This window comes from Berghia stephanieae, chromosome 2, assembly GCF_034508935.2.
Source record: "Berghia stephanieae isolate SIO BIC M18660-M18661 chromosome 2, UCSD_Bste_1.3, whole genome shotgun sequence".
NCBI classification, from domain to species: Eukaryota; Metazoa; Mollusca; class Gastropoda; order Nudibranchia; family Aeolidiidae; genus Berghia; species Berghia stephanieae.
Window position 1 is genome coordinate 24,467,844 of NC_088361.1, and position 27,500 is coordinate 24,495,343.

The following is a 27,500-nucleotide window of genomic DNA, read 5'->3' on the forward strand; positions in this document are numbered from 1 at the left end:
GACCTATTCAAGTTTGAGAGAGACTCGGTCTTGCCGATAAATAAATAACTTAATGCAAATAATTCTTAGTTACAAAACAGAAGGTCCAAGGTTCGATAACTAGATCCGACAGTATATAATATTATAACAAGGTTTTTAACTTATCATTTCGATTTTTTGGATATATTTTATAGTTAAGCTTTTTAAGAAGTTACTGTATTATAATACACTGTTTTTTATTTTGCTGTTTTACATCATTACCGTATCCAAAGAGTTAAACGTTTATCCTTTCACGAAAACAAAAAATTGTCCTCTTCAAAATTGTATGATAAAAATGTATCAGTTTTTCTCACTCCCTACCACTTCACAAAAACTATCTTTAAATTGGCCAATTTAGGGAATCTAAAATTACACGACGCAGTCTCTCAATTTAAAATGAAAATTGAAAACTGGAGAACATGGCTTCTTATCATTGTAATCACTTCAATTGTACTAGATACTTGTTCCACTGAATTCGGCTTGGTTGGAATGTGAGTTACAAGAGAGAGAGAGAGAGAGAGAGAGAGAGAGAGAGAGAGAGAGAGAGAGAGAGAGAGAGAGAGAGAGAGAGAGAGAGAGAGAGAGAGAGAGAGAGAGAGAAAACACTTTTGAATGTCAGCACCATGCTTCTTCTTCTTTCCTTACTTCCTTCCGTTTTCTTCTTCATCGTCTTGCTCTTTCGGCGAGAATAGAGTTCATTTGACAGGGTCTTTTTACGCTATTGAACCAAAATGACAAATATTCATTGAAAGTAAGTATTTTGTAAAGAAACCGATAGAAATTCTAGATAAATAGAAACGCGAATTATGAACCTTTTTACGTGGCATTTCCTTGGATTAGTGATCAAGGCTCTTCACGTCTCCACTATTTTTGCCTCCCCCACAAGCCATATTGAACCAAATTTCTATTTCATACTCTACAAATCACTTGATAAGTGTCGTTGTACTAACACTTTTATAATAAATGTTACTATTTTTGGACCCATTTTCATATCTGAGTCTAATGGTGTAATGTATGAAAGTGCCTTACCCATGGACACAAATACTTGGTTAGATTCATTGTCATCCGACCGATATTTCACCTTTGTGATGATAAGTTATGGAAATGAGACCCACCGTCCCAATCCGACGTCATGTCGGTATGAACCATATATTAAAATTTGACATTCAAGTCTCAACTATGAAATCCTATTTAATATTTATTATTTGTGCAGCTATAATATGGCCTTTGGATAGGAGAGTCCGGGGTTCGAGTATCGCTCTGAGCGGAGTATAGTTGAGTCCTTGGAAAAGTTTCGTTACTCGCATTCTCTTACCGTTACTCAGATATGATATAGATAGCTGGTTATTAACAACTTTTTTGTGTGATATCGAACAAGCAGGCATCATGTCTCGTCCTATGTTGGCTAGGAACCCCTTGTAAAGCGCGATTATTGAATATTGCGCCACATGAAGGCTTAAGCTAAAACAATAAATATAATACCACTAATTGAGGAGAATGAATTTATGTATTAAAAAAAAACAACTAATTGAATCTATAAACTTCTGCGATCGTAACCGTTGTCCTTTTAAATTCAGTTTTGGAATTTGGTCCAGTCCGACATAATACCGAATTAAGACGATGGGTTATAAATTTTCAACCTAATTTCAACCCAATATTATATTTGATACAGTCATTTTTTAAAAACTTAAAATGTAGGATTCCTGCTAATAAAGTAACAAAAAATCACAACCTGAGAAAATAAATTAGATCGGAACAGTCAATAATCTGAGTAAAATATCGAGCCATTATAAAAAACTTATTGACGCTATGCATTTAGTTAAAAAACTAATAACATCCGCCAATGCAACCTTAAAAGTTTATGTCTGGTGTTTACTATTTCGTGACAACTACTCATAAGAATGGTTGGCTAAAAACAACGAAGAGCTGAGTGACGTCAATTTCGTTCTATCTATAAGCGATGTTTTGTCATATTTTTTTTGTTTAAAACTGAATTTTAAGTCGGCAAGACTATCAGGATGACAATCAATAAAAGAGTCTTTTCCAAACCATGGATTTTCAGAAGTTGTGGCTTAGGCATTTTACGAACTATGAATAAATGACGGCACTCACAACCACGATGCTGTCTCTAGACTGTGTCTACGAGGTGTCAGATCTCCCATTTACACCGACAACTTTTTTATCTTCCGGATAAAAAAGCGATTCGCAAAAAGATGGACGGCTGATTTTGTCAGTTGAAGACAGTATCTATTTGCAAGTACCGTTATCCATCGAATGAATTTACAACACCCCGCACACCAAACTTGTCCAAGTGATCAAATGAGTTTTCATCATCCCCAGAATTCCAATATATCCGGAAGCAGGGCTAGAGCCTGGGACTCTCATGCAGCTTATTAATTTAGCCATCTCGACACCAAGTTTGACAACAAATCTGATCGCAAATATTTGTGGGGCAACGCATCCGACGTTGTTTGACCCAGAGTTCGAATCTGTGTTCTGTATACGCACATCTGTCGGTAAAGAACATTTCTCTTGTCCTGTCGGAGACTACGGGAAATATGTATTATGTCCAGGGATGTTGCTTAAATTAATATATGTTATCCACTAGGAATCGTTTTAAACGTACAAAAGGTCCGGGACATATAAATGACAACTATTGGTAAGTTTAGTGCTATATAAAAGAAATATTTACTTGCATAGAAATCAAGTCGATATTGAAGTCTCAAATTGGATTGGCTGGAAATAAATAGATACTTGTAGAGATAGATAGATAGATAGATAGATAGATAGATAGATAGATAGATAGATAGATAGATAGATAGATCGATCGATAGATAGATAGATAGATAGATTTATATATATATATATATATATATATGTATATAATATATATATATATATTATATATATATATATATATATATATATATATATATATATATATATATATATATAGGAGCATTAATTGAACGCATTTATATGTATATACTCTGCTTAATGCACTTTGCCATGTTTCTTCTATTATTTTTAATATAGAAAAAACGAATGTTATCCAGTGCATTTACTGCATAAAAGTAATTGACATTGAAGTGCTTTATAATGGAAACAAAAGTAGGGAACACAGGTGTATGATTCCGGACTAACCCAAAATGTCAAGAAGTTAGAGTTCATTTCTTATCATCATTTAAAAAAAAATCGAAGTAAAAGTCAGTTCCACATAATTTCTTTAAAAACTTTACACTATTTTTCTGTATCAGAAATAATGTTCGAAAATTTAAACTGAATGAGCTCTCTCTCTTGTTTTAATTTATTTTTCTTCATAGTCTGGTCTTTGCTTTTCTTTAAGAACCTGAAAGAAATATCTCTCTCTCTCTCTCTCTCTCTCTCTCTCTCTCTCTCTCTCTCTCTCCTTGTCTCTTGCCCTACCTAAGTTCCTGTTCTTGTCCGAGGCAATGATATGGATCCTTCGCCAACAAGGAGAATTTAGGCCTACCTCTGTGGAAAACCCCCACTTTTAATGTACATAATATGGGTGTGTCCATTTAGCAAGGAATCTCCTTGTTGTGTCTGTGGAATTTTTGGATTAAACTCAATAGATTACTTTTGGAATCTCCTTTTTTTAAAAAACGTATCTTCTTGCCTTACTTATCATTCGATATAAGCCTTCGCATATTTTAGACCTATTATTCTTTCATATTCCATTAGCTTCCTTGTCTGAATGCTGAAGAGCTCTCAAAGTCTGAAAATACGGTGATTAATATATAAGAAAAAATAGCAAATACAAAATAAAACATAAAACAAAGAAATTTAACAAAATGGAGAAAAGGTCAAAGTACAATGAAAATATCCGCAACATCGAGCCAACATTTCCATTATCAAAGTAAGTAAATGTTAAATGAATAGATAATATCCAATCCAATCCAATCCAAAACTAGTTGCAGCTTCATGTGTATTGTGTAGTCATTATCATTATGACCTTAAAGTATAATACCATTAAATATCTGAAAAATAAGCAAGGAAGCAAACCGACAACTAAAAGATATAAAGATACTTCACTACCTATGCCAACTTCCCTTCATTAAATCTTTCAAATGACAAATGAAAGGGTGAGAGAACCTCGGTCAAAAGTAATCATCAAATTGAATCAATAGGGAAAGAGGCGTCCTGATTTCCCCCTCATTTCCATACTTTTGTATTGATTTGTTATTTATTATGCGGGCGTGGATCGCGTTGTACTTTTTGAATCACCGAAAAGATTAGGGAGAGCGTAAGTTGTTTGTGTCTCTTTAGAAATTGATTTCACAGATTGAACCAAACCAATGTGAATTGAAGACAACGTGACAAGTTATTGAACTGGCAGATTGCGCGTGGAAGAAAAATAAAGAGAGAAATAAAAAGGCTAGACTGACCCTAAGGCCCGCGATCATCAAAGTCGTCAACTAAGTAAAAGACTCTCCAATCAATGACGGGAGACAAATAAAGATTGCTTCAGGCTAAGACTATTTTGTGAATAGTACAAGCAACAAATGGTAATTCTTAAACCAGTCTAAATTGTGACACTATTATATGATCATTATGCTCGTAGTTGTATTGATGCAGACGAATAACTTCGTTACTCTTTATTTGATTCAGGTGAACTGAGTGCTGAAACGGCTTTTAAAACAACTCATTCCCTCTCTCTCTCTCTCTCTCTCTCTCTCTCTCTCTCTCTCTCTCTCTCTCTCTCTCTCTCGTTAAGTCTGAAATAATTCATGATTCTGAAAGGGATTGGTTATTTATCTTAAATAACTTAAGCTACCGTGTACTTTCAAACCAAATATATTTTCGTGTAATTTTATTGGCATATTCCTGAAAGAAAAAAAAAACAAAGAAAAAAAGAGAGAGTATTGCCTTTAAACTTATAACGTAAAATGAGCTGTAAAATCTCGCTTGCTATGCTTTGAACAGGATTATTGCACGTAAATTTCCATCAAAGCTAAAATTACAATGTTAGGGATTGGTTCAGGCTTAGATCTCTAATTCAAAAGTAATAACCGCAAACCAACAAAAAAAAACAACAAAAAAAAACAAAAAAAAAAACAAAAAACAACAGCATCACCAACAAAATCGACAAAAGCAACAACATCAACATCAACAACAGCAGCAACAACAACAACAATTACGTCAATAAAAGGATTGATTATTAAAGCTAAAGGAATACGGAGGCGTAGATTTTTACCTCTACACTACTAAATAACAGTTTTCATACTGGCCAAAAAATGTTAACTTCAAATATGAATGAATTAAGATAACCTTTACCACATCAACTCTTCTGATATATATATAAAACTCGCTGGAAATCTCAATTTTATGAAATGAAGGCAATCTGAATAAAACGACTGATATTTGAAGTTTTTCTGGCCAATAGTCTGGAGAGATGAGTTATGTCAGAGCTTGGCCGTATAGATAGTATGCGCTTGGCTAAGAAGCTCACAACATTACCACCCGGAAGTATAATGGACCAACACACAAAACTATGTGTAACCTTGAACGTTTATAGTCTGCTCAATACAGTTTAGTGAGAATTACTCATAAACGTGGATGGCAAAAAAACCCAACAACAATGACGAAGTGCCGAGTGACGTCAACTTCATTATATCTATCGAAAGTTAACGCTACTCAGGTCTTTGTTATTGTTTTTGTCACCCATGTTTATAAGTAATTCTCACTTAACGGTATTAACCAGGCTATGCAAGTTCAAGGTTACACATAATTTTGTGTGTTGATTTGTTATACTTCCGGATGGCAATGTTGTAAGTTTCTTATCCAAGCGCACAGCATCTATAGCGGACGCATTTGTCCAAATGTTTTTACAAATTATAGGTTAAGTGGGTGTCAAAATGAGCAATGTAAACATTAAACATGCTAGGGACAGAATAGATAAGAGTATTTGGAAAAGCCTCTCGTTGTCCGACAAAACACGTCATTTATATTTTGGACAGAAAACATTTGCTTCAGAAAAAGATGGATTAAGACGACCCCCGACTCATAAAATATTTTAAAGGACTCGATTCGGAAGCTTCCTTGCAAATCAGTCTCAGGTTTGGAGGATGATTTTTTACAAGTCTAGTGTTATCCTAATTGGTCGATATTCTGGAGTTAAAACTTTCTAACTAAAATGGGGAAATGTGTTAGATCAGTGAGGGCAAAAGTAACAAACTATTCTTATTCTAACCCGTCAGTCCGTTGATCCAGGTATGGACGAGTATCTTGTTTGCATACTCAGTTTTACAAAAATGGACGCGGACTTTGATAACAGTTCTTTAATATAATCGTTCGTCCCTTATGACATGTGTCACGGTGCTTATATAACGTTTATTTCAGTATAACTTTTACTTTATTTAACAGAGCAATACATCTTGAAGGGTGGCCAAAATCTGCGGTAATTTGACAAAACATATGTTTTTCATTTTGGTCAGAAGTGTTTTACTTTGAATATAGACCGATTAAGACGGATCTGAACTGGGCACAATATTTTAAGCCAGAGAATCTACCCTGAAAAAAGTGGTTTGTTATTATGACAAAACATGGCAGATAACTTTAAAATTAGTTGAAAGGGAGTAGCAAAAAAACTTGATGTTTAAATTGGAAGTTGGGAGACGAGTACAAAGCTTTATCCATTTTGCCATCTTGTCTCATTTTATATCTTATACTTCCTCCTGATCCTGCCTATGATATATTACTTATGTTTAATTACAACATCTGCTTGACTAATCGTAAAAACCCGGTCTTGTATAGCGCAACATCCATTACATGTTCTCAGCGCGCTTTTAAAGTGCTCACCAGCTAATAGCAATTCTCAACACGTAGGACCAGACACAAAAGCACTATTACATTTTTTTCGAGACAATGTTGTTCTGATACTTTTACATTTTAGAACTGAGTATGTTGAGAACAATGTTAACGAAGAACTTTTTACAACGACTCAAATTTGCGTCCTCTATTGTCGCGGGATTTGATCCCGGGACTTGCAAGTCGCAACCCGAGTGTCATATCACATGACCATAAGCCGCTCAAGTATCTCATACTATAAAAAATCCTCATTTCTATAAACGTCAATGTTTATTTTATTTCAACAGACAATAGATCTGGTGACATGTGACAAATGGGGCAGATGGTCCAAATGGAGTGAATGTTCTAGAACATGCGATGGTGGTGCCACCTATCAGGATCGTAAGTGTATCAGAAGCTACAAATACCAATCTGGTTGTGAGGGGGAGAGATTTCGATACAGCACTTGCAATATTGAGGTAAGACCATTTAAATTGTGTAAACTCGTACCGAAAACGTCTCCTTTACATGGGTTTGAACCGTGTATTTTTAGAAATTTTAGAAATGGCTAAAGAGAGGATTAGTGAAAATTTGTTGTGTCTGCTAATTTGACTATCAACAAAATATTTAAAACTCTGTAATCCACTTAGAAACTCACGTGGAAATAGGTGCTTTGTTATAGGAATTAATTTTTAATTGTAAGAGCACATGTAAAAAAAGCTGCTTGACGGATGGTTTGTACTGAATGAGATGGACCAATGAAAGTCTCTTAAGGGACAATGTGTACTATATGAAAGGAGGACTCTTAATGGACGATCTTATAATATTATGAGGTGGGAATCATTGGACACAAACATTGCACGTGTCGTGAATAAATGCCGCATTTTAAAAATAATTGACTGTGGTGGAATGCGCGAGAATGCGCGATGTTCATACTCAACTAAAAAAAATAACTAGAGCTTTTTTTTTATAGCGCAATATCCACTAAATGTGCTCAAAGCGCTTTTCAAAGGGTCCCCTGACCAACATCAACACGTAACAATTAGAACGAGATATAACGCCTGTTAGGCGATATTACATTTTTTCCAGAGACAACGCTGTTGACGACCAGGTACTCTTTTTCACCCGAGTGCGTACGGTGAGAGAATGTGAGTAAAGAGTCTTTTCCAAGGACTCAACTATGCGCCGAGCGAGGCTCGAACCCAGGACCTTCCGATCCGAAAGCGTGTGTCATATCACAAGACCACTTAGCCGCACATACCCGGTAAAAATTTGCTCAACTCGTCAGTAGCCATCAATTTTAGTTTCTTTCATTCTGCAGCCATGCCAACCTGATTCCATCGACTTCAGGGCTCAGCAATGTGCCGCCTACAATAACGCGACATACGGTGGGAAGTTCTACACTTGGCTACCATACACAGATAGGAAGAACCCATGTACTCTGTACTGCATTCCCAAAGGGAGTCGAACCGTGGTCCGACTGGCGCCCAAGGTGCTAGACGGAACTCGTTGTAGATACAACTCTCACGATATGTGCATCAGCGGCAAATGCTGGGTAAGAATTTATGACCATAGACATTTATGTTTAGTCATGTATTGGTGTTGTATTTCTTTTTCATCCATTTGCTTTTATTAACCTTGGTTTTGTTTGTTTGTTTTTGTTTTTATGTTGTTTTTGTTTTTTTTGTGTGATCTATTTCTAGCATAGCCTTTTTATTTGGTAAGCCATTGGCTGAACTGCATTCAATGACCAACCGATCTCCGTTTTTTAGCTATAATTTTTTTTTTTTTTTTGGGGGGGGGGGGGGGGTAGTTAAGTTTTTGTTCTTGTTTTTTTGTGGGGTTTTTTTGGAGGGGTGGGGGGTATATGTTCAGACAAGAACCGTGAGTCGATTTATTCATGCCGAAGACAATTTTTCTCGCCAAAATGTTTAAAACGTGTTTTCTAGTGTACGGCGGTATTCTAGTCACGGACGCCGCCTAACGCCGAGTTAGTTAGAAGATAAATAAACCAAAACAAATAATTGTGACCCGATGTGTCAATCTGGTATTATAATGTCGAGGTGGAGAAGACGCTTAAAGTTGAAATTAAAGTTAAAATAATCAGAAATGTGAAGCTGATTTTTTCACAATTCTGTGGCTCATGTTGTTAAGTACTTAAGAGCCATTAGGTTCATGGGGCTGGAGTTTATTCCGGTTTCTATGGCGTGAAACGAAACAATAGCAAATTGTTTCTACCCTTTGGATATTACGCTAGTCTATCCCAAAATACTTCCCGCCAGATCTAACAGAACCAGATACCCAATCACTGCTGGGTGGGCAGAGAGGTCAGAAAAAATAAAATCTCGATTTCATCCCGGATCGATCTCCGTTCCTTTGCATGTGAAACGAGTGCTCCACCAATTATGCTATCAAGACTCCTTGATTCCTTTATGAACTCAAGTTTATTCAGTTCACGCGAGATGAAGGTGCTGTATATTTAATGAGTCCGCATGTGTAAACAAACGTTGGATTTTTATTAAAATTCCTTTGTTGAATGTACAAAGAAAACATGACATTTGACACCTTTAATCTGTGGGTTTTTTGACGAGAAAAACGTCTCTTTAATTTGGGGAAAATCTAATTATGTAAACTGTCATCAAGTACTTAGATCTACATACAACTTTCAACTGCTGAACCAAAAATAGACTTCCGCGTGTCTTTTGATAAGGCAATTTAACTAGTTAACTGCCATACTCTGGAAAAACACGTATTTAAAAATTTGGCCTGAAAATTCGTCCTAATATCGATATATTTAAATGACCCTCCTCTTTCAAACCTGAGACCTCGCAAGATTAATCACCTATGATTTCAATGGGTGTCCTTCAAAATGCAGTCCCTTGTAAATCAAGATTATCCGAACAGAACGGAGATTTATCAGGCGATTTATTCTGTATGAAATCTCACGTTGCAATTCGCAATGAGTGTAATGAAATCGTGGACCTCAGAAACTTGATTTTATTTTATTTTCTGTATATACTCGTGGAGAACCCGCAATATTTACAGAGAAATAATGGCTGTTAGGAACAGGCGGTCATATATTATGCTTATTATATTACTGTATTGTATTTTAGATGAGTCGGTAATTCTGTGCTCGATGATAAAAATTTAACACTGGCTTTACTGAACAAGGTTGATCCCTAACCCTATTATATCAAGAGATATTTAAATTTACGTCATCAATTTTGTTGTTGTTGCGGATGAGATTATTGTTACTTGATAGTATCAAGAGAATTTTAAGATACGTCATCAACTTTTGTTGTGGAAGTCGTGCGTAGAATAAATTATCGCAATGAAAGTCAAACGTCAAAAAGGACTGAGTATTATGACATAGTAGATTTTCTTTGTATTAATATCATTCAACGGGTAATAGAATTAGCCTGAAATAAAAAGACAGTTTGAAAGTTACTGGTATGTCTGTAAATAATAGTTTTATAATTTTTAGATTTTCCAGTATTCTGTGCTCGATTATAAAAATTTTAATTGGCTATTCGGAACAATGTTGATCACCAACCCTATTTAAAAAAAAATACAATAGATGAAGGTGTGTGGGTGGGGGGGGGGGATTCTAAATATAGTTCCCTTGTCATTACAATTAATTATATATTACAAACAAATAACTTCCTATATTTTTTTTCTGTCGAAGGTGGAGACAGGGAATTGTATTATGGTTTAATAAATAAAATTGCCAAATTAAATTGATTCCGATCCCTCCAATCCCACCCTTACCCTCACATCTGATAAAAGGGATATTGTCTGAAACATCTGGTTTATTTCATACCGGAGTGAAGATGTGTTCCAGGAATAATCAAGTTATACTAGAGACGCTCACTTTATTTTCACGACATCCGCTCCTCTCCCAAATTATTGTTTATTGTGTCAACTTGAAATCCCCAAACCAACTGACACTAATTCCACCTCTCTCTCTCCATCTCTCTCTCTCTCTCTCTCTCTCTCTCTCTCTCTGTCTCTCTCTCTCTCTCTCCTTCGCTCTCTCTCTCCTCCACCACCTCCTCCTTCTCCTCCTACTCCTTCTCTCAGTCTGTCTGTCTCTGTCTCTCTCTCTGTCTCTCTCTCTCTATCTCTCTCTCTCTCTCTCTCTCTCTCTCTCATTTTCTCACTTATTATCATTCACTCACTCACAACTCCCTACCCCGCACCGTCGCTCCACCTCTCCCCCCCTCTCTCTCTCTCTCTCTCTCTCTCTCTCTCTCTCTCTCTCTCTATCTATCTCTCTCTCTCTCTCTCACACACACACACACACACAAACACACATACATACATATCCATACCTATATATTCCCCACTCAGTCAATATTCCATCTACTTACCTATTTATCGTTCTCTTTTTTCTCTCTTATCCTCTAATATTCTTTAGCTCTATCGATCTATCCATCCATCCATCCATCTATATATCTGTCTATATAAATTCTATTTAGCTGTCTAACTATCTATCTATCCACATTTCTTTTCTCTCTCTCTCTCTCTCTCTCTCTCTCTCTCTCTCTCTCTCTCTCTCTCTCTCTCTCTCTCTCTTGAGAGATAGAGAGCATAGCATAAATACAACATAATATTCATGAGAAACAAACACAAACTTTTTTTTTAATCAGCCAAACGTGTAAAAGACAAAATGTTCCCATTCCGCACAGAAGTGCCCACAAATATAAATTTTGTCCATTTAATATGTAAGAGTTTGGTTTCAAGTGTCCTTCAGGCCTTACGAAGCCGCATTTACCCCGGTTTGCTTGCTACCTTTTTGATAGGACGCTAGTCTTGCGCAAAGTACTTTCAACCAGATCTAAGAGGCCCAACTCTCCAAAAGTCTCTGCTGGGTGGACAGGAAAGTCATACAAAAATCCAGACTGCACATGATATCGAAACCTATCCCTTTGCTTGTGATGCTAGTCCTTTACCAACTGTGCCATTTTCAGATGCATTTCATGCGAGTTACATTCATGTTCCGACACAAAATCTTTTTCAGAATATAATTTACTTTTTTTCATTCGACACATTATGTTCTTTTCTTGCATTTTCTAGACCTATCATTGGTCAAGTGCGTGCATGGTGCGTTCATGACCAGTGTCTGGGGAAGGGGCGGTATGTTTGTATAGATTGAGCTACCTAGGCCTTAATTTGGTCGCCTTTGACAACTGTTCACAGTGACATCCCTGGCTCTATGTTCAAATGGTTGTTGAAACAATATTATGTACTCATGTTATAAACTGCTACTCGTTGAAGATTCTGTTCGATCAACTGGTAGACTAGTCGACTCAAAAGCAAAAGGACCAGTTCAGTCGGTCCCGTGTTTAATGGATTTGATAGTATGGATTATGAACTCAAGTCATCATCTCTTAACATTTTATTATATCATGCTAGGTCGTTCATCAATTAACAATGTTTATGCCAAAGTCTAGGAAATCACCAGTACGTACATACATACATACATACATAAATACATACATACATACATACATACATACATAGATACATACATACATGCATGCATACATACATACATACATACATACATACATACATACATACATACATACATACATACATACATACATACATACATACATACATACATACATACATGCATACATACATAAGACGGTGGACGATACCCGAGAACGTCAATGTTACAATAACTATAGTGGCATTAGGTTACTAACGCTATTTTATTATCAGACTCGAATTCCCTTGTCATTGGATAAAATGGTTTTGGATGCGCTCGTAACATAACGATACTGTTCAAATACCTTGTAGGTTTTGCAATAACTATAAAGACTTTTATTTAATTGCATTACAAACGGTTGCCATTGTTTGACGTTTTCAATACGATATATACAACAATAATTTGATGATAAAATAAATTTATGTTTTCCTTTTGGTTATCTTGTAGAACATATACATCACTGAATCATTTCTTCATGTAAGATGAATCTAAAGTTTACTTTACTGTTGTCAACATATTGTAAATAAATTATGACTTACTCTCTTATTACAATACTAATCTGTTTTAAACTTATATCAGATCTCTCTATGTCAAAACTGCTTCATTGAAGACTAAAGCGAAATATTAGAATTTAAGGTAACAATTTGAGATAAAATAAAAATAATTTATAAATCTATAAACCATAAACAATGACAATGTCAGGATATGATATGGTTTAATATGATATGATATGATATGATATGATAGGATATGATATGATATGATATGATATGATATGATATGATATGATATGATATGATATGATATGGTCTGGTGTGATATGATTTGATATGATATGATATGATATGAAAATGATATGATATGATATGGTATGATAGGGGTAGAGTGGCACAGCAGTGTGATCTTTGCTTCGTACTCAGATGGTACCTAGTTCGACTCTCCGCCCCGCTTTTTTGCCAGGCCCCATCATACTTTGCAGCGCTGCACTGCGGCTGGGTTATTCCTATTCTCTCCTTTGGATAAACCCTAAAGACAAAATTCTCCTTGGGGTGAATACATTTTTATGATATATGATATGATATAAAACGATTTATTGATATGTAACCATGATGGAACTAGTCTATAATCGAGAGTTTACTTATCTGGACACGCAGCACAAACCTACGTAAAGTTGTCAGTTTCAGTACATATTGAAAGGTTGACGGTGCCCGTAGGTTCATCAGGGTGTTATTGTCCATCGTATGAAACCATTCAATGTAATTAAATTTTCAGACAGTCGGATGTGACCATCGATTGGATTCCTCTGTAACCTTTGACCTGTGCGGAGTGTGTGGGGGAAATAACTCGTGCCTGAATAATGGAACCAAGGGACGTTACCACTGGGTGGAAATTGGATTGTCACCTTGTTCGTCTTCTTGTGGAGCTGGTAAGATTGCAATTATGTGATTGAATCCTGTCCTCCTAGTCTCCTAGTACCTCTTATAGCAGTGGAGCTGACAAACTCCGCTGTGCTCTGAATAATTTTATTTCCAATTTGACTAGGAAAGTTTTCCTTCAATAATCATAATCAGTTGATTCTAAAAACTCTTTAACTTGAATCTAGGGCAGCATGGCTCAGCGGTACGGTCTTTGCTCCGTACCTGAAAGGTACCGAGTTCGATCACCTGCCGCTGCGCTGTGTGGCCTTGAGCATGTCATCTCGCTCTTGCTAACGCCTGGGTTATTCCAGTCTTCCCTTGGAATAGACCCCCAGAGACAAATTTCCCCTATGGCATGAATACAATTTTATTTATTTATTATTATTATTATTATTATTATTATTACAAAGGAAATTAAAAGATCACTTCAAAGGAGTCTCGGGTTTAAGTTGATACTTTTTGATAAGACGAGAGTCATTTTAATCGATCGATATTGGAAGTAAAAGTTTTCTGGGCGAAATGAAATAAATATGTCTTCACATTCTATGGCCGTTGTGTCAGTGCGGCTATGTGGTCTAATGGTATGGCACTCGCTTTCGGATCGGAAGGTCCTGGGTTCGAGCCTCGCGCTCGGCGCATAGTTGAGTCCTTGTACAAAGGCTTTTTACTCACATTCTCTCACCGTACTCAGGTGTAAAATAAGTACCTGGACGTTAACAGCGTTGTCTCTGTCCGAAAAAAGGTAATATCGCCTAACAGGCGTCATGTCCCGTCCTACATGTTAAATGTTGCTGTTGACCAGGGACACCTTGTAAAGCGCTTTGAGCACATTTAGTGGATATTGCGCTATATAAAAGCTCATTTTTTTAAAACAGTTGTAATAGTAGCATCAAAAGCTAAGCCCATCGGCTTGTTGTATCATATTGATTGTTACAAAGTCACGCAATGCAGATCGTGATCATGGAACTGCTTGGTGACAAGAATTCTAAAACTGTCGCCCAATATATTATTGCGCCCTTTTATAAAGCCGGTTACTACACACATTACCCCACTCGACACATGCGTAAAAGAGTACTGAGCTTTTGTGATATTGTCTTCTTGTTACAAAATGACGTCTAACGGGTTACTTGCACAATGAAATCAAACTGAAGTTCAAATGGCTTGGGCTATTGAAGAATTGCAAATGACATAGAGCGCTGTAAAACCCACATTAAAAATATACAGGACTCAACTGTAAAATGATGCCTGGCAACTTGTCATTGTGCCTTATAGGTGAGTGTTGTCTTCCCAAAGATTAAGTATTGCTGTTGACTTGGGATCCCCTGTAAAGCGTTGTGAGCACATTTTAGTGGATATTGCACTGTAAAAAAAGTTCAAGTTTTTATGCTGCTTATCGGGCTCATATAATTTTGGTTAATTAATGTTCCACTGATATTTTGAAAATTTTTTAATTTGCATCGTGTATCAGAACATAGCCCATGTCTATATGGTCAACAACAAATCCTTGTTCTCAGTCATCATTACTGATTTCGTCGTCTTCTTCTTCATCGTTAACATCATCATCATCATCATCATCATCATCATCATCATCATCATCATCATCATCATCATCATCATCGTCGTTAAACATCATAAATTAAATGTCACCATATTTTTTACCATATTGAAGATAAGAACCATAACAGAGAATAATGGCATGTATTATGGTTAGCGGGGGTCTTCTTTACGGTTGGTTGTATCTACGCAGTGTTTTGTTTATGTTAGAGAAGGAAGAAAGACGATGTCAAAGGCACCTCAGTCATCATTACTGATTTCGTCGTCTTCTTCTTCATCGTTAACATCATCATCATCATCATCATCATCATCATCATCATCATCATCATCATCATCATCATCATCACCACCACAACCATCATCATCATCACCATCATCGTCGACATCATCATCATCATCATCATCATCATCATCATCATCATCATCATCATCATCATCATCATCATCATCATCATAATTATGATCATCATCACCACTACCACCACCCTCATCGTCACCAACACCACTACCTCAATCATCATCATCATCATCATCATCATCATCATCATCATCATCACCATCATCGTCGACATCATCATCATCATCATCATCATCATCATCACCATCATAATTATGATCATCATCACCACTACCACCACTCTCATCGTCACCAACACCACTACCTCAATCATCATCATCATCATCATCATCATCATCATCATCATCATCATCATCATCATCATCATCATCATCATTACCACCATCAAAATCACCATCACGCAGATATACCCTCAACAAATCAAACCATTCAAGCAGAAGAACCAGGCTTAAAATGAATCTGTTTACGTTTTTTACATCTTCATTGATCTTCTTCTGATAGTTACACTTTTATTTTCTGTCCCTTCAATTCAAAGAATTTGTTGAATTGAATTTCCGCCTTTCGTCTTTTCAGACGTTGGCTACAGGCCTAAAATGTAATTGAATTCCTTTCTAAACCAGAGCTGCCAGTTAGATATTCTACACGCTAAATCCGATTTTTTTAAAAAGCATTTTTGAGACACTGCACTAATCTAGTATTTTGTCGGAGGGAACTAGATAAAGGAAATTGAGTATAAGATCAGTAGAATATACTGGAAATCTATGCCTTTAAGAGTTAAAAGAAGAAACATAGCGCGTTGTTCTTTGCGGCTAGTGGTCTAGTGGTATGACCCTTGCCTTCGGATCGGAGAGTCCTGGGTTCGAGATCCGCTCTGAGCGGCGCATAGTTGAGTCCTTGGAAAAGGCTCTTTACTCACATTCTTTCATCAGACTCAAGTGTAAAATTAGTACCTGGCTTTTAACAGCGTTGTCTCTGTCCGCAAAAATTGTAATATCGCCTAACAGGCGTCATGTCTCGTCCTACATGTTAAACGTTGCTGTGGGCTAAGGGCCTCTTGTACAGTGCTTTAGGCACGTTTAGTGGATATTGCACTATATAGATGCTCTAGTCTTTATGAGCTCGAGTTTTATTTTGACCCCCCATTCTGCTGATTAAGTGATACATTTACTTTGTTAATCAACTGTCCATCCCGATATAATACCGTTTTGAGACGACTGATCACATTTCACCTGAGCATTTAAAACATGAGCATTATTATAGAACAATATCCATTTCATTTGCTCAAAGCGCTTTAGCTTACAAGGGGGCCCAAGCGATATTACACGTTTTTTTTCCGACAGAGACAACGCTGTTAATGGACAGGTACCCATTTTACACCTACGATAGGAAGATATGAGTAAAGAGCCTCTTCCAAAGATTCAACTAAGCGCCGCTCATATCCACGACGATGTCATACCACTAGCCGCATTTATACAACTTAGAGTTTGACATTTTTGGACATAGAGTCTAATATTCCCAATCAATTCTGGTATAATATTGAACATTTAGTCAAAATATATACAAAGATTATATGGGGCGTTAGCGCGAAAATAACTAAGTTATTTATTTTTCAGGTGAAGAAACTTTCTAAAACTATAAGATGACAAAAAAAAAAAAAAGCTTTGTTTTAGTTCAATTTACAATTAAACAAAATTATACGACGTAGGTAGGTGAAATTTTTCACATTATGTAAAATTTCTAGCATTTTTGCAAAAACTTATCTGGCAATCTTGATTTAAATCTCCCTAAATCCTACAGGCATTCAAACCTACCAGTACCGGTGCAGAGACCGCTTAACTGGGAACCAAGTGCCGGATACCCGATGTATTCTAAATCCAAAGCCTAAGGGACGCCAGAGTTCTTGTTTTCGACGACAATGTCCACCAATGTAAGTAAACTAAACAAGAATCATATATAATGGCACAATGATTTAATATGATCCAACTGAGACAAGGAGGTTAATTAATTCCGTGCTACCATTTGAACAAGACAACTTGTAATATGTCAAATTATATTTTAATAAGGCCTAGCTACTAATTCAATTCAAGATAAGCAGAGAAAAGGGGAAGGGGAGGTGAATTAAATAATGTGTAGCGGATTCGAGACGAGGATCCAAGCTATTTTGACTGGCAGTGCGACCAACTTGGCCCAATTATAAATTTAATTAAGAATATAGAGGGTCGTTTCTTCTAATTGGTGATGCAGGAACAAACGTTGTTTTAACATTGCAGAATTTTTTGTCCTTTCATCGCAACCAAAGCAAAAGTACCGTTTTACCACCGTTAGCCTACAAACTGTGCTTCCTGATTTTTCGTTATAATTCTCAATAATTTCATTTATGAAATTCGATAGTTCATTCCCTTTATTACATTCCCTTCTACTTCCGATCTTAATTTCATTCATTCCTCATTTTCCTTCTCCTCCTCTTCTTCTTCCTCCTCCTCCCCCTCCACCTCCTCTTGCTGCTGCTGTACCTCTATTCTTTTCCCACCCGCTTACTCCTTCTCTGTCTACTTTTCTCCTCATCGTAGCCACCATTATCTTCCTCCTCCTTAATCATAAATTACGTTTTACACTTGCTTGTCTTTAAGATTAAAATTTCGTCTGGTATTACTTTGCTCAAACCAGCAGTTTGAGATGTTGAGGCGTGGTAGGCGGAGGTGATGTTGGGGGGGGGGGGGCAGGGGTAGGATTTACCAGAGAGCGTAGATTTACCCTATGCCATTATAATAATAGAAAAAGGTGTTAGAAGATTTCAGTTTTCCATTCCGAAAAAAAACAACGTTTTCTTACCAAAATCTATATAAAAATGTTTTGTTTCCCGGACGCTAAATCGATATTACATTCCTTGTTGCTTGAGGACAAATAATAGTAAGTACCGAAAGATATTTTTTTTTTTCAGTTGGTTCAGCCGATTGGTTTCTCGTCATGTAAGAGTCACACGATTGTGATTGTTGTCTGTGACCAGGGAGAGACAATAATCCCAGGACTCTGGGCCAGGCATTGTGTCCCTGGGTAATGCGCTTGACCATATGAAACTCAGGTGTAGCTGTGTACCTTCTATAGCCAACTGACGGATTTATTGTGCAGGTTTAAAAAGGCCTCTTTGCAAGCGCCTAATGCATAAATTACAGCTTTCTGAGGGGAATGAATAAATAGTGTGAAAGTCATTTAAAATGTTGAAACTGTGGAAATATGCAATGTAAATGTACATCTCTCGTGCGGTGCAGTATATATTTATATACACACAAATACTTTGGGTACTGATGAAATGTGATTTGTGTTATATTGAAATCCTATATACAATTGACCTCTGAGTGTTAAGTTGACCTCAAATGACCCCCCCCCCCTTTCCCATCTTTGTTCCAATTAAAAACACACACATTAACTTGATACACTTGATTAACGTTGCCAATTCATTGAACCGGTGGACTCCAGCTCTTTGAGATATCGATACAATGTTGAAGAAAACGATATTAAATTGCAAAAGTTGTTATTTGATGCTATTCAATTCTTGATAAAGGAGTGCCAAGAATGTTGTGTATAACAATGTCAAAAAAACCGTCATGGCATTGTGTTGTTAAACCTATCTGAAACACTTCATAGGGCGAGATGATAAGATAACAGGCGAACTTTACATTGAAATTCGTGAAAAAGTTAAATAATGAAAGCAATTTTTTTTAAAAAGAAGAAAGCGCTCTGATCATGAATTATCAATAAAGTTATTCAATAAAGAAATGCTTGGAATGTTACCAATATTATGTGGATATATTTCACAACACAATGGATCCTTTATGCATTACTGAATAGGCGCAATATGAGAAGATAACATGCAAACTTAACATTCACAATCATCCAAAAATAGATAATGGTATGCAAGACGGTTGCCATTAAATATTTACAAAGGAATGATATGAATGTAACGTTTCAGTTGTTATGTTTGAGATTAATGAATAGGGATGACATACTAAAACTTTAAACTTGAGGTTTTATAAAGCGCAATACCAAATAAACGTGCTCAAAGCGCTCTGCAAGAGGTCCCTAGCCAACAGAAACACTTCACATGTTGGACGAGACATAAAGCCTGTTAGGCGATATTGTAACTTATTTCCGACAAAGACAACATCGTTAACTCATTTGACACTTGAGTACGATGAGAGCATGTGAGTAAAGAGCCTTTTCCAAAGACTTAACTATGCGCCGCTCATAACGGGGCTGGAGACGAAGACCACATAGGTGCATAACACGAGAAATCCTTCAGAGACATTAGGCCCATGGAGCCGGAGTTTATCCCGGTCTCTCAAGCATGAAACGAACAAAAGAAATTGTGCGGCTATGTGGTCTAGTGGTATGACACTCGCTTTCGGATCGGAAGGTCCTGGGTTCGAGCCTCGCTCGGCGCATAGTTGAGTCCTTGGAAAATACTCTTTACTCACATTCTCTCACCGCACTCAGGTGTAAAATGAGTACCTGGCCGTTAACAGTGTTGTCTGTGTCCGATAAATTGTAATATCGTCTAACAGGCGGCATGTTCCGTCCTACATGTTAAATGTTGCTGTTGACCAGGGACCCCTTGTAAAGCGCTTGATCTTGGTCGTTATTCGTGTGAAGCGAACGATCCACCAACTGAGCTATCATATGTGAAACTTTGATTGGAAACAAACTTTGTTGATTCGATAAAAGTTTTTCTCTTATGCGGCCGGATGCATTTTTAGATTGTCTTTCAAAATGCACAATTGGACTGGGGGTTGCCTTTGAGAAAAGTTCATGTTAAAGTGACAATCATCATTATCATCATCATCATCATCATCATCATCATCATCATCATCATCATCATCATCATCATCATCATCATCAACATCATCATTATACAACAAGCAAACGGACATTATTCATTATTTGGGAGAATAAGAGGGCAATATATGGAGTTACTTACCTTAGTTGTCACCACAAACCTTTGGAACTGGTGACTATTTGGTATGTGGAAAGTGAAATTATCAAATACGTTTATTATAACAATATAGCGCATCATTCAATGAAATTCTTTGTTTTTCACACCTGAAATCCTGATTCGTGGCCATTGATTATGGCATGCTCTAGCTAATGCGGAGACCATTGTGACCAAATCAGCTCTCAGTGTAAAACCGAAGTTCTAGAACATTATTAGACTGTGCTTTCGAAATCAATCAATCTATGGAGATTGTAAGTGAAATATTGAGCAAAAAACTATGCTAGTCCTTAATGGTTAAGTTAGATAAAAGAGGAAAGAATTTAAATGGGAGCTTAAATGTAACTTTACTCTCTTTCTGGATATGCAAAATCGATAGAATACTCAAGCTTCAAATGTTCCAACGAGAAAATCAAAGTTTGAATTTGAAACGTTGTCATCCAAGTGCACCTATTTTATTTGCTATTTCTCATTTACAAAGTAATACCCGCCGAAGTGTCAAACAGCTCCAGAGACTTGCAATCACATCGTCCTCTACTGTCCAGTAACGGGACTTGCAGGCGTATATGAAGCCATTTTTACGGCAGAGGAAGACTTCCAAAACTTGGCTGATGAAATAAATTTGGAGGTGTAGCCACACGCTACTGCTACTACTACTACTACTACTACTACTACTACTACTACTACTACTACTACTACTACTACTACTACTATTACTACTACTACTACTACTACTACTACTACTACTACTACTACTACTATTACTACTACTACTACTACTACTACTACTACTACTACTACTACTACTACTACTACTACTACTACTACTACTACTATTACTACTACTACTACTGCTATTATTATTATTTAGTCAAAAAGAAATGCTCCAGCTATGGTTTTTATTGAATTATATTTTCGTTTTGATAATGTACTAGTTAGTACAGGCTTATCTTACTCTCCAACTTGACTCCTTGAGGAGACAATGAAAATTAGACCACAAACATAACCAACATCCATTTGTTTATATTTAAAACATAGACGTCTAGATACGAAGATAATGAAGATAATACGAAGATTAAATTCCTCTTTTAAAAAAAACCCCCAAAACTAAATGGGTATAATGAATAAGCAAATGCAGATTATCCGATGTTCAAATCAAACAGTGAACTGTTCAACATAATGTAACCCGCCGCGTCAATTACGAGTACATCGGGACGCCCCAGATGATGAGTTCTAAGTCAACATAGGACCAAAATTATGAGATTTAATCAATCACAGTTCCACAAAACTACATTCAGTTTCCAAATCAAAACGTCTAATTTAACTAAATGTTAAAACTCAAACTTCAAATCCAATTTTCAGCCCGACATGATATCAGATTGCGACGGTTGGCCACAAATGCTGTTGTTTGTAACCATAACCCGTGATCATTTGACTGAAGAGCATAATTAATAGAATCAATGTGGACATTGTTTACAATCCGTTTTCAATTTCTATCGAACAGGTGGATGATATTTCCTTAACAAAGCACTTGGCAGAAATACAAGAAACTGTCAAAGTTGACATCATCACCAATCGATTTTCATCTTCTTTTTCTTTTCTTGAAAATAGGTGGAAGATATTTCCTTGGCAAACCTGTAGCAAGAGTTGTGGTGGAGGATTCACAACCCGTGCCGTGCGATGCATGGACACTCTACGAGATGGCAGACAACAGTGGCACCACGACCGGTTCTGTTCATCTCCTAAACCTTCCACCACCCGTCCATGTAACACACAAATGTGTCCTCGCTGGTACGCTGGTGAATGGTCCCCGGTAAGTCTTTAAAAAACTTATTAATTTAAAACCATTTAAAGAAGAAACGAATCTATGTGACGCCCTTACTATATTAAAATACACGGTATCGAATATTTAGGGTACATTATCGTGTATGGTGACAAATTCAACGCAGTATTGAGCTCAATAATTAGTTGGATTACAATGATCACAAACCACTGACCTTACATCCTTGAGCAAGACACTTTACAAATATTTCCCCAATGCACGCAAGTGTTAATGATTCCAGATATAGGTCATCGTCAGTAACTGATACGCATATCTCAATACGATTCAATAGTCTGATGTCACGCCGCCCTGCAACGGCGGCCATCTTGATTCTAAACAAAGAAAATCATTACTTTTTATTTTTCATGCTGGCTAGAACTTTTCATATGCCTTGTGATCAGAATGTGTAAAAGTCAAAACATGATCAAATGTATGTGTTTTTTTTCCTCTGGATACCCTTTATGCTCACCGGAGAAATATTTCATACGGGCGTCCGCCATTGTTCCGATGGTTTAGAGCCAGTGTTACTAAGTTACCATGCGTCATTAGGAAGGAAGTGACAATACGACTGTTGAAGAGTATTATGCTGATACAAAAGAGTGTCAAACAAGGGACTGATTTATCAAATAAAGAAATTAACGAGCGGGCACCGGTGTAAGATAATGAACTGAACAACTGTGTATGAAAGGTGCCAGGCAAAGCAAGAAAGAAAAATACAAGAAAAAAAAACATCTCAAAAAGTCAGTCGACCTCGACTGGGGATCGAACCTCAGACCTTCTGATTACCTATCAGACGTGCTACCATTACACAACAGAGGCTCCCGATAATTGGGACAATTTTTAATTCCATTATTCTTCACAAGGGTACGCATTTTTACGCTGTGAACCCTCGCAAGCATCAACAACACTTACATTGAACACGCGAGGACGAAAACGAAGACATTTAAGTTGCTCCATTTTATCTTTTTGAAAATATCAAATTAAGAAATTATGGAGCAGGCATCGGTGTAAGATAAAGATCTGACAAGTGTTTGTGAAAGGTGCCAGACAAAGAAAGAAAGAAAAATACAAGAAAAAAGCCATCCCAAAAATCAGCCGATCTCGACTGGAGATTACCGATCAGACGTACTACAATTACACCACAGAGGCCGAGGAAATGAATTAAGCATTGTCCAGCGCATTGAACATGGTGAATATAATTATATGTAGAATATGCTCCGTACAACCCATATCGCAAAAGGATTTTAAACTGGAAAGTAGTCTGATTGATGAATTAGTTTGTGATTTAAAGTAAAGGAAGCCATTATCATTGAAATTTACACTAGTCTATGTGTTATGATTTATTGATGTGTGTAGCCATGTCTTGTTAAGGATCCCGATGGCACTCCACACAATCAAATCTACCAAAGTAGTCGAAATTTTTCAGACCCCTCTATCCTTCTAAATTAGTTGGTCAGATCTTCTAGGAGAGTTATTTGTGATAGACCGGTGCCCTATTCATAGGGTATCTAGCAATTGTATTATTAATGTTACTGAAATCTGAAACAATAGGCCTATAGGCCCTTTGGTCTTAAAGGTGTGAAGGATTTGTCTTATTGACTTAGTTCTAAGGACATAAAACTTATTTGGAAATATTTTTATGCATTTGTAGAACCATTAATTTTCTAATTCCATTTTTTATCAATACAGTGCAGTGCGACCTGTGGTTGGGGACAACAAATAAGGGAGGTTGTGTGTCGACATGAGGGAAAAACTTTCTGCGAATTCAGCGCTAAGCCAGTCACAAGAAGAAATTGCACAACCATCTTTCCATGTCGAGACAAAGATGGTGAGGATATGACATGCTTTATCTCTTACTTTTATACACACACAATCCAGACAGGGACAATTAGAGGCTCTTTAGCTCATTTGATGCAAGATTCATCCAACTGTTTTCGAAATCCGAAAATAATCTCTCTCTCTCTCTCTCTCTCTCTCTCTCTCTCTCTCTCTCTCTCTCTCTCTCTCTCTCTCTCCCATCCAGTTTTCCTGTATGAGTCGATCCGGCAGTGAATAATTAACCTGTGATAAAATGTTCTCAAGACTCATGTATGAATGAGTCTCTGCAGCAGTGACACATTTTTCAAGAGTGTTAATATAAAAAGGCACCTAGCAGGCGACTTGTTCTGAATGATATGGAAAATTGGCTCGTTACGCCTCTATAAAGCATTTTAAACCAAATCGAGAAGATGTATCAGTGGAAATATGCCAGCTATATAAATGTTAATATTTATGTTAATCTTAGACAAAGAGTGGCAACTGATCATTACAGCTGTCCCTTTCAATCTACCAGAACAAAGTCCGCTTTTCGTGTGCCTTGTGGGGCTCTGAAAAATTGCAAAAAAAGCTTCAATTTGAATCATGTATAGGTCAATATAAACTTCAATACTCTGAAAAAATTGTTCAAAGAAAAATTTTGCCAGAAACCTCGCCCCTCAAAGAACGACCGATTAAAATGACCCTCATCTTGTCAAAGAAAAAGCCACCCCCCCCCCCCCCCAAAGAAAAAACAACAACAACAACAAAAATCAAACAAAATGAAACAAACAAACAAAACAAACCAAAAATAAAACAAAACACAACCCTCAAATCTTCAAGGAAGTTTCAGATTTGAGAGAAGTTTGTTTTGCCAAGATGAGGGTCATTTTAATCAATCGATATAGAGACGAAGAATTGAAGAATTTTTAAAAGGTGTTTTTTTTTTCAGAACACGACAGAATAAAGGAGTTATTCTAATGGATAGACTTCTAATATGTTATGAATTAAAACTTTTGTGATCGAAATGTAAGCAGACCGTGAACGGTAGTAATATTTTATTGATGAATACTGTCTCTATCATTGTCATAATGATTGTTTGTCATCTTATTATATATTTTTTCCATTCCAAAGGTCCAAGATACATTGCACAGCATGATGAACATGGTATGTTGAATTTTCAACCAGTTTGAATGTGACCCACCGGCTTAAACTGGTCTTTTATCGTGTTAACCAGATGCTAGAAATTGAATCTATTTGAAACATGCCTTAGATTTATATGATTTATTATTCAAACGTTGCTGCTCAAAATACGAAGAAATAAATAACAATAGTCAAATGGAATGAAAGCTTTAATCCTCTCCTTACCACCTATTGGAAAATCGTCACATTTGTTACGATGCAACCGTCACTTTTCTCATCCAGATTTCATTTTTATTTTGCTATAGCCACAAAAACTTGACATTCTGAATTATAGCTCATATTGTCGAACAATAGTAATGTATAAAATGTGATGTTGCTTTTATGTTTGAGTAAGAAATGTCTGTTTTTGTGTTGGGTGGGTGTGAATCTTTTGGGAAAATTCTGAAATTGGCTGGTAAGGGTTAATGGGGTCGTTTAAGATTTCCCCTATGTCAGCAAACACGATTAGAGTTTTGTTGCCAAAGAGGAATCCCGAAACGTCCACTTTAGATCTTTCCCCCTTTGTCACGATTATTAACTTTCAATTCGCTCATATTGAACAACATGGATGATTCCTGTTATAATCAGATGTTTGTTTGATGGATTAGCTATTCCTTCATATCGTCGAAAGCCAGGGCAACAGCAGCTAAAGATTACGCGCGGAATCTTTAAAAAACATTTCCCATTAAATACAATTTTCACAGTCTTCTTCAACCCGACATGTAGCTATTAGATTGAACATGAATCACAAATAGCTTCAAAACAGTTATTCACGATTAACATAATATTACATTTGAAACTTTGATGAGATAAATAAAACAAATGTAGAATTGTATCATTGTGATGGAATTCGTTTTACATATCAACGTGTGCCGTTTGATGTGTGATGCAAAATGTATATTATTATTGTAGTTTGTCTTTTGCACATGATTGAATACAGTCGGTGTGTATATATGCAAGTCTGACATCGGAACGCAATTATAGGTCTAATGATAATAGTAATAATAATAATAATAATAATAATAATAATAATAATAATAATAATAATAATAATAATAATAATAATAATAATAATAATAACTTTCCAATAGTCAGCCATTAATAAGATATGATAATAGTAGTAACTCGGATGAGACGACCACAATGAATGTATAGTGGTAGTACAGATAAAAAGACGCATAACATGTGCCTTGTACTGTAGAAATGGAAAATCTGTCCAATGTGACCCGCTGAGTGAATAAATGAAGAATGTTGATGCGTTTGAGCGTGATATATTATTATTGGAACTATGCCATATAAATGCTGATTTAATTTAATTTATTTTTAAATTCCCATTTTTCTGTAGCTCGATCATATCAAGAGTTGCGTAGTGGCAGCACCACCTCAATAATGGATACTGTTGTCATTCACGAAAAGGATGTTGAGAAATACGATATGAGTAAACCAAGGTAAACTGGATATTATCTATTTTGTTAACCCTTTATATGTTTCCTCGCTGACTGCAACTCTCTTGAATCATTAAGGGCCTAAACACGTATTAACATCCAAATCCAAATAAAAGTACATTGTTATATGAAACGCAATCATTCATTATTTGTTCTTTTTTTAATTAGTTTTTTTTTCAGTTGCCATACCCACAGGCCATTTTAGAGTCAGGAAAGCAAACTAATCATGAAGTAACTAAGGATATCATGTAATAGGATCAACGATTTGGATACAAGCCTTTCATCAGCAACAACAACAACAACAACAACAACAACAACAACAACAACAACAACAACAACAACAAAAACAACAGCAAAAAAAAAAAAAAAAAAAAAAAAAAAGAACAGAAACAAACAAAAACAAAAATCCAGTGATCTTGACAAATGAATTGACACATTCCGTAAAGTCAACCGATAAATAATTACTTTTATGTCAATGCCATGTTTTACTTTAAAGTTAAACGAGTATAAGATGTGTATCAACAGACTTTGGTGTAGTGCAAGACAAAGCGGATCCTTTTCAAGGACTTGGGACGTAATAGTGTAAAGCATCACTTTCCATTTTAGACATTTGAT

At 36.4% G+C, this 27,500-nt stretch overlaps 1 protein-coding gene across 2 annotated transcripts in view; it reads left to right on the forward strand.

Annotated features, from left to right (window-relative positions):
* The window catches only part of LOC144964545 (protein madd-4-like), a 116,779-nt gene that overhangs the window by 71,699 nt on the left and 17,580 nt on the right, over positions 1-27,500 (forward strand). For both annotated transcript variants that reach the window (XM_078898964.1, XM_078898965.1), the window contains exons 3-10: positions 7,137-7,307; positions 8,150-8,383; positions 13,598-13,751; positions 17,453-17,582; positions 22,254-22,455; positions 24,154-24,292; positions 25,393-25,425; positions 26,786-26,888. In XM_078898964.1, coding sequence (XP_078755090.1) covers positions 7,137-7,307; positions 8,150-8,383; positions 13,598-13,751; positions 17,453-17,582; positions 22,254-22,455; positions 24,154-24,292; positions 25,393-25,425; positions 26,786-26,888 — 1,166 coding nt within the window. The remainder of the gene's footprint in view (positions 1-7,136; positions 7,308-8,149; positions 8,384-13,597; positions 13,752-17,452; positions 17,583-22,253; positions 22,456-24,153; positions 24,293-25,392; positions 25,426-26,785; positions 26,889-27,500) is intronic.